Below are 8,835 nucleotides of genomic sequence, written 5' to 3'. Positions count from 1 at the left end.
AAGGAAAACACCAGGAAGTATGCTGCTTGCACAGATGGAATAGAAAATAAACAAGGAATTATGCTTCTGCACTGTAAAGCAAAACATTCTGTTTAACAAAAGATTGAAATTCTCATCAACTTGTTTGGACTCACCCTAAACAAGTGACTTTAACTTCTGGATAATAATAATAATAAAAAAATGTTAGTATTTGACCTCAAGCTCAAGCACACTTCGGTTATGTGGCAAGACAATTATCCAAAGCACACCAGAGGGTGGCGCTCTGAAAGTGTAAAGACCAAATTAACATTTTAAAATCGTCTAGTCAAAGTCTGGATGACCTTATGACGACAGTTCATGTTCAAACCTCATTATAGTCAACCGAGGCTCCCTTTGAGGACCCCCCCTGCAAATTGTGAAAAATGTCACCAAAGTGGGAGGGGCCAATAACAATGGAGGGGCGTGGCCAAGTGTGAGCGAAGGGTTACATATTTTTTTCCAGACATCTCTTACAACTCTTTTTTTTTTTTTTTAAAAAAAGCAACCAGCGATAAATCTAGCAACCATTTTATATTATTGGAGACTTTTGGCAACGTGAAAGCACAAATAAGATTCACTAGTGTTATGAAAATATGAATTTTACTTGAGAAAAATTGCTTTTTTTCCCCCATTTGTACTGCAGTGTGAGCTGCAACATGTTCTGGGAGTGTAACTCCTGATTTGATCAATTAAGCAGGTGCTCAACCTGCTGGATAAACTGTCAGTCTGGATCCTCTAACTCAGTGTTTCTCACATGGTCCTCACCGCCCCCCTGCTCAGCATGTTTTAGATGTGCTTCTATTCCAGAACAGCTGATTCAAATGGCTGCATGACCATCAAGTACTGCAGAAGCCTCTTAATCACCCAGAGATACAATTCAGGTGTGTGGCAGAAGGGAAATACCTAAAACATGCAGGACAGGGGGGCGCTGACGACCAGGGTTGAGAACACTGGTCTAACTAATCCAAGATGACACCCATTCTGCTGTAATTAGCTCTCAGGTTCATGCTGGGCTGGTTAATTGAGTTTGCTTTGCTCAGGTGGCTTTTGTCATTTGGCCACAGTTTGACTCTTTTTACCAGCCAATCATTTTTTTGTTGTTGTTTTTTTTTTAGATAAGCAGCTCAGTGTTTTTTAAAAGAATTCCAGAGGAAGCTACAGGGGATGCGGATCCTCATGTGGTCTTTTAAAATCCTTAATTACTTTTGCTTTGTTAGCGCAGTAATTTTCACTTCCAGAAAGTCTATGACTGTAATCCATTTCAAAATTTTCTGGTTTGTTAAAGTGATTCTATTAACAAAGTTGGTTTCAACTTTACTCTGTAACCCAATCTTTGGACTAAATTTTCCTTTATTTCTAAAGCTTTGGGACTTGGTGTTTTTTTGGGACATAGAGGCATTTTATAGCACAATCAACTGTGTATGTTAGCTTCAGTTGTTAAAAAATCCTTTATATATCAAATATAACTTGAAAGAAAATTGATTTCATAATTTAATGCTTTGAAATTGGGTCGCTGTCTCTTTAAAACCTACTGCTCTTTCTGAAACTCCGCCTTCAGGAAGTCATCACAAAATTGCTTATTTGTTAAAACTGTTCACTATGTTGTGACACTACAATATGAGACAGATAATCTGAAAAAATCAATCTCCTCAACTTCCACCCTTAACTACTATTACCACTTGAAGAAATACACCATTTCAGAAACAACCAATCAGAGCCAGGAGGAGGGTCTTAGAGCTGTCAATCTACGCTGCTAAATGTGCTAATGGCGGAGAACTAGCCTTAGCATTTATAGCAGGCTATGTTTTGGTGAACCAACTATACAGCATGGCAGAAACCAAGGGGAGGGTGAGAACGTGAGTGTGATTGGCAGCGCTAAGACCCTCCCCCTGGTTCTGATTGGTTGTTTCAGAAATAGTGGTGTATTTCTGTAGTTTACACTGAGAGCACTGGAAGACAGCAGAGGAACAGAAGTTATCTTTTTTTCAGATTATTTATCTTATACTGTCATTACATAATGGTAATAAATATAAAAAAAGTTACATGCTGCAGCTTTACCAACATTTTCATTTTAACCCTCCTAAAGTGAACTTTTTATCCTGCTGTCCACTGACCCCACAAAAGCTTATGTGTGTATGTGTGTGTGTGTTTGTCTGTGGTTTTGGGAACTGACAGTCTAACGGGACTCCCCTGCGGTCCTACCTTGATATCTGCCGCGCTCCTCTTCAGTGTTACGCTATGACCTGGAGGGTTCAATAATTGAAACATAAATAATGTGTTTTATAACAATATCATATTAAAAAAAATAATTGAACGACTGCCATGTTTGCATTATAACTAAAAATGTGTTGTGACATTTCACGTCCTCTTGACAAGCAGTCACCCCTGAGTCTGACCAGCCCCGTCCACAGGCACCAGCCTTAGGCTGGCTCTGATAGATGGATACGGGGAATTTCTACTGTCTCTAGTCGCGCTCTCGTGCGCGTGTTTGAGTGTCAGCACGTGGGTCCTCCCGCCCCCTTCCCCTCCATCCTCTCTCCTCCGGAGCTCGGAGGCGCACAAAGACGCGCTGCAGCACCGCGTCCGTGTGTATGTGTGTGTGTGTGTGTGTTTTTCTCCCACCCTCTCTCTCCGGTGTTTTATTTCCGCGCTTCCAGAAGAAAACACCGGTCTCGTTTGGGCTTAGTTACAACATTTGTTTTTAATCAAAGTAATTAAACAGAACAAAAAAAAATCTTCTCTTTGTCTCTTCCAACCCCCCTGCCCCCCTGACTCCCGCCTCCTCTCATGCCGCCGCTACGGCTCCAGAGAAGGGGCGACTTGTGACGGACCGAGCGGGCTTCTCCATGAACATGGCGTGCATCGGGGACGCGGACCCCTTCACCGCCGCGATACCTGCCACCAAAGTTGAGCTGACTGTGTCCTGCAGGTGAGTGCAAAGCCATGCGTGGAGTGTTGGAGGAACTCCCTGTGCGAGTAAACGCATCACTACAGGATCGCCTGTATGTCTTTATATAGCTGCGGAGGAGAGAGGTTTGCGGCTTATGGGGGCAAATGGATGTAAATGAGCATTTTCGGAAGATTTGCTTTGGTCTAAATGACCCGCTGGATGTGAGGAAAGATGTTTTCAGCGTGCAGATATTCTCGCCGTGTTTCTGACAGCAGGATCGAGACTGAAGAGATTGCATGGAAACACACATAAGTCCGAATGCGTGTTTGTTTCAGTGAGGTGTTGATGCACAAACACGTAGCTGCTGCATAAAGGAGTTTTGTTTCTAAACTGTTTAGTCGACGGGATCGTTTTTTTTTAACCCCCTGCCGAGCAAATAAATTGATAACTGTTGGAAAACGAAGAGACACGAGAAGAGGAAAAGCAAGAGTGATTGTCAATTTCTTGGAAAACTGTAAATCGGGTAGAGAAGCTAACAAAAATTTGTGAAACTTTTTAAAACCTTTGCAGTTTGAACCGAAAAGCAGAAAAAAATAAATAAATGTAAGAGTCGAATCAGATTGTGGTCATTGGGAACACCTCCTGTCCAGTTTGGGTCTGAGATGTAGAGGCGTGATGAAGAACTGATCCCTGTGAGATCCAAACAGAAAACTCATGTATCTGGTAAATAACAACACTGTTAGCCTCTGAGCTAAAGCTGGGGAATGAATTACATTTATTTATTATTCAGGGGTTTATGGCTCATGAAAGCAACATAATTACATAAAATATGTTGTGATTAGAGCTGGACAATATTTAGTTAATCAATTCAATTGAATCTGAATCATATTTTATTTATCTCAAAGCATAACTCATTATTCAAGAGTCTTCACATAGGTGTTGTAGATAGTGATGGGAGGAAGGATCTCCTGTAGCAGTCTATATCACAGTGATCTGCAGAAGCCTCTGTTTTTCTATGACAGTCTCGTGAAGAAACTCAGGGTTATCCATAATTTTCTTCCCAACAACAGACCTTTACAGGTTTTAGTAGCTGATGTGCTAAAGTTCCCAGAGACCAAGTGAGAAACTGCAGTGAATTTTGAATTGAATTTGATGGGAAAGAAAGAAAACAAGAACATGGCGGTCTGCTGCGATCATATTGTCGCTGTGGTTTGTCCGAAAATTGCGCGTCTTCCCAACACATCTAAATAATATTTTAGTGGAACAGCTCTGGATTCTAAGGCGGACTTTGATCAAAATCAGGTGATTTTGCCTCTGGGTTGTGTCTGCCACTGCACTGGAAGCAGCACAAAAACACAACAGTTGCAGCATTTTGCTGATGAACCTTTATGCGATCAAACAGAGCTGGTCGGGGAGTGTTGTAGGCTGTTGCATTTTAGATTTCGTGCTATATTTGCACGGATTTCCCTTTGATTTTGCAGACTGACAGACGGCGAAGTTCACAGAGAGCGGTGGGGATATCACCATGATGGGAGGAAATGAAAGAGGAAACAAATCAGAGGAGAATCGCAATTGATGTGTCATGAACATTTTCTACAACTTAATGTTTCCTTTAAGATTTTGACCTACAATTAAAAGCATGTGTTGTGTTTCTGTAATTGTCTTATTCTAAACACAACATGTCAGGAAAAAAAAATCTTTATTATGTTTCGATTTACTGAATCAATTTCAGCCTCGTATGATTTCCTCATTAGTGTGAGGCTGGAAGCGGGGAACATTTGTTGCAATTTATTGTTTCTTGGCTGAACTGAGCGACTGAATGATATATTCTTTTATATATGTTACTTTCACACAATCTTTAAAAAAAACTGTGTTCCCCTTGGGTCTGGATTTCTGTGTGGTTTGATCACCGTCGTTTAGGTATAAGTTTTACCTTTTTTTTAAAAAAACAAATAACGAACCCCCCTCCCCCCACAAATATTAACTACAAGCCACATGTGAGATGTTTGCTGATCAAATCTACAAAGATTTTAAAGTAAATTTTTATTTCTAGCGACATTAAATTGGTGAATCATCGCTTGAGGTAAAATCTCTGGGGGGAAAAAATAAACAAATCCTGAAAACGTCTGAGCAGAAAAAGTCAGCCTGGTAACGACCTTAATGGTTTGAGAGAGCCAGTGTGGACACTGCGTCGTGAAACGGAGCTGGCACCATCTGGGTGTTTTTTTTTTTTTTTTTTTTTTTTTTTAAGGCATAGTAGGAGAAATGTTTATCTGAGCTGTGACTCATCTCAGTTTTCTAACAAACGCTGCTTTTATTCATGCGAGCGTAATGGATGAGCCCGGGCTTCCACGTCCTCCTGACAGCTAATAGGACGGATCCGACGGGAAATGGACAAAGCCGAGCCGTTTTAATGGATGTAAAGGCATTTGGACTCACACAGTCATTAGGCGATGTATTGTTGTTATGAGGAGACATATAGCAGCTCGAGCTCTAGGGAATTAAACTGGAGAAAGAGATTGTGAGTAGGAATCTAGCAAACTCCAGGTTTCTCTGGTCCAACGCACCTGGAAGAAATGATTCAATAACCTTCTTACAGTCAGGTTCTGTAAGCAGGGGTGTTCAAAGTGAGGCCCAAGGGCCATTGTGGCACTTGGACTTGATTTTTTGTGCCTTTTTGTTGCGGCCCCTAGCGGTTTGTAACATCAAGATTGATACAAACTTGACCCGTCCAGCGCAGGTGGTTGATGCAGATGGAGAATTTTTTTAAATTTTTTTTTCATTATTACCAACATGATTTTCCTACAATGGAAAATGGAAAGTACGACACAAAATCTTTGTCTTTTTACAACCAAGCTTTTATAATAAATGTATTTTTTTAAATGGATCTCTGTCTATAGGACACCTTTTACTAAGCCTTGACAGCAGTTTCTTTGCTTTCTTACTTTAAATGTTTCAGATTTCTAACAGGACAGTGTGTGGAGAGACGACTGTGCAGTTACCAGCCGCTGAGCACTGAACAACAGAATCAGTTTCAATCACAATGAATGTGAGCTGGCCCTGAATGCGGCTGGAAACGCTATGAATCATTTAACTTGACACGGCTGTGAAACACCATTCAATCTCCACTTGCTTTTTTATTATTATTATTCATCCTCTCAGTCCTCTTTCAGCTGACACGTTTACTTCAGATGCCAGCGTTCTCCTCTACACACCTGCATAAGTTAAGCTGCTTGACAGACACGTCCTCTGCGTAGCTTTTTTTTTTTTTTCTTACAGTGAGGAAAGAAGCATTTTTAGCTTCTCGAGTTGTCACCCAACAGCCGTGCTAATATTTCTTAGCCGTCCCAGCTGGTGGGCGGTGTGATTCTCCCACTCTGACGTCTTTGTAAACCGCTAAGGCGTTCGGTCTCGATAGATGCCGTCCTCCTTCACTCAATGAATCAAGACTCGTCTCAGGGCTCGTTGCTGGCCGAAACCAGCAGAGCTAACGGTCTGATTTAACTCCAGACTGTTTGTACACGAACACAAAGCCATTCGACCCATGAGCGCCTTTCACTTCTGGTCCCACACACGCAAAGCCGTTCATACATCCTGGCTGGATAGTAAACAGCAACCTTGGCAGGCATTTAGCGCTGCAGGATCAAAAGACCCTTGCAAACCGTGGGGTCTGGGAGGCCGTGTAGGGCGGTGGGGGGGGAGGTTAGGGGGCGGATGTTTGTGCAGAGAGACGTAGGTGCTTGCAGCGGCGTGACTGTCTGCTGATCTGAGTGGTGCACAGCGTAGAGATAGCCGTGACCTTTGGACAACAAAAGGTAGGAAGTGTATTCCTTCTGAGAATTGACGTGTTCCGATGTGGCTGCATTGAAGCTGGTCTCTGACCTGCTGGGAGGTCGGTCGATGTGTCACAGCCAATGCTGCGTTTTTCCAAAGGAAGGTTAAAAAAAAAAAAAGGAGCTGAAAAGATTTCATTCATGGGAAAAAGGGAATTTGAACTGTGTAGGTATTTTTGTGGTTTAGTTTTACATTGAGATAGGACAAGGCCAGGGTAATTAGGATCGAAAGACAGTTTTCATTAAAGATTTCTATGTTGGAGAAACGTAGTTGAAAAGAGAAAAAACACAGTCCAAAATTAGACCTGTCCCTCTTACAAACTTGTTTAAGTGTCATAGTGCACTTAATGTGCTTCCTATTCACACAAAATAAGCATATTTTTGTACGTATGATTGGCCTGGGTATTGCCGTCCTGTGCTATTCTGCTTGATTAAAATCAATACTTTGGGTTTTTTCCCATTCACTCTTCGATTCGCCCGGTAGATTCTCTATCGAGCCAATCAGCAAACAGAGGGAGAGGTTGTGAATGATGACATGGATTTTCGGTGCTGTTGTAGAATTGTAGTCTGCCTGTTGTTTTAGCAAAGGCAGCGGAGGAAGTGAACGAAGCCGTTCAGTCCACATTGGCCACGCATCCAAATATTGAATTAACATTAACATCCACCGCAATTGGATCGGCTCTAACCTCATCACAGTGGAGGATGTTTGATTACAGCTCAGACAATTTCTGGTTAGCTTCATAGCGTTGACCTGGCATTACGCGTTGCGACTGGGTAAGATTTAAAACCTCCAGGAAGCAATCGTTTTTCAATAGATTCCAGACTTTCTGGATGAAGCAAAGCGTTGAACAAGGAGGTGGTTTTATCAGGCTAGATGGGGAGGAGTCACATGACTACAGACTGTACATTGACTTAAGGGACGTGAGTACAGCGTTATCTTTAAAATAACTTCAGCTCATTGTTTCTTGTCGTCTTGTTGCTTCCTTTGATACTTGCCTTAGTTGTAAAGTAGGACAAAACAGTGTAGGTGTCTTCACATTTGCAGTTTGTAGTAGAATTGATAAAATTCTTTGAAATATTTGTTTTTGTAGTTACTGTTGAATCTATAAAAGTAAGCAGCTGGTGACTTTGGAAAATCACACTGATTGTTTTGGTTTCTTATAGAGTCAACTCGACCACCAGAATCACTCTAATTTGTCAAACCGAATCAGACTGAAACATAAAAAACAATAATCCAATAAAACAAGCAAACAACAAAAAAAAAAATCAAGGGTTTCCAAGCCTTTGAACCCAGTAATTACTTTATACACACAAATAAAATGATAGCACTGCGCTGGAGTAGAGCAATAGCAACAATGTCCTCGGATCTGATCAGCCCCAGTTGGGAATTGTGAACCACTTCAAGGCTCAGCAGGAGTCATCCTAAGTGGTTACATTAATTAGTTTTTTTTTTTTGAAGCAGTCATTTGGTGTAATTAATGCTGCTGCTGGAGCTTCACCTGGTTACCCCAGAGAGCCGAGGCGGCACCATTACGTTACTGACCACCTCGCCCCGTGCGCCTTTCCGCTCCCCTGGCTTTCATCTTTTGCATAGCCACTTACCTACATCTCTCTGATTGCAGCGCGGGGACTTGAAGGCATCACGATGATTAGTGTCCTGTGTTTGATGCTTTTCTGCTGAAGGAAGCAGGGAATTTAATGTAGATTTATGCAGAACTTTTATGATACAAAAGATGTACAGAAATCTCTTAGACTTGGAAGATGCAAACTGTCTACATTGTAGAATTCATGTTGGAGTTAAAATACATTCAATGTTGTTTTAGTCTGGTTAATGGATTCCATGTGGTATTACGATATCTTTATTCCTAATGTGCATTTCCACTTATTGGGATTTTCTTAAAGCAGAGGGTTTTTTTCTTGGCTGCTCTGTAGTGTACTGGTGGGTATTAACACAACAAGCAACAGAAAACAGTAATCGATCTGAGAGAAGCAAATGTTGCTGGCTTTCAACCTCAGAAGACTTATTAGGCCATTTCCAATATGGAAGACCCTGAATGTTCACGTTCACTCTAACAGCAACATTTCCAAGTTCTG

At 41.5% G+C, this 8,835-nt stretch overlaps 1 protein-coding gene across 1 annotated transcript in view; it reads left to right on the top strand.

Moving 5' to 3' along the window:
- Positions 1 to 2,567: 2,567 nt before the first annotated feature.
- LOC106920738 (copine-8-like) overlaps positions 2,568 to 8,835 on the top strand; it is a 91,083-nt gene continuing 84,815 nt past the window's right edge. The window contains exon 1 of the mRNA XM_088006566.1: positions 2,568 to 2,947. Within this exon, the coding sequence (XP_087862692.1) occupies positions 2,865 to 2,947 (83 nt within the window). The 5' untranslated portion in view covers positions 2,568 to 2,864. The remainder of the gene's footprint in view (positions 2,948 to 8,835) is intronic.

Source organism: Poecilia mexicana, unplaced genomic scaffold (assembly GCF_051168715.1).
Source record: "Poecilia mexicana isolate PSO_F unplaced genomic scaffold, ASM5116871v1 scaffold_6, whole genome shotgun sequence".
In the NCBI taxonomy this organism is placed as follows: Eukaryota; Metazoa; Chordata; class Actinopteri; order Cyprinodontiformes; family Poeciliidae; genus Poecilia; species Poecilia mexicana.
The sequence above is the reverse complement of the archived record's forward strand: the minus strand, read 5'-3'. Positions and strand labels throughout refer to the sequence as shown.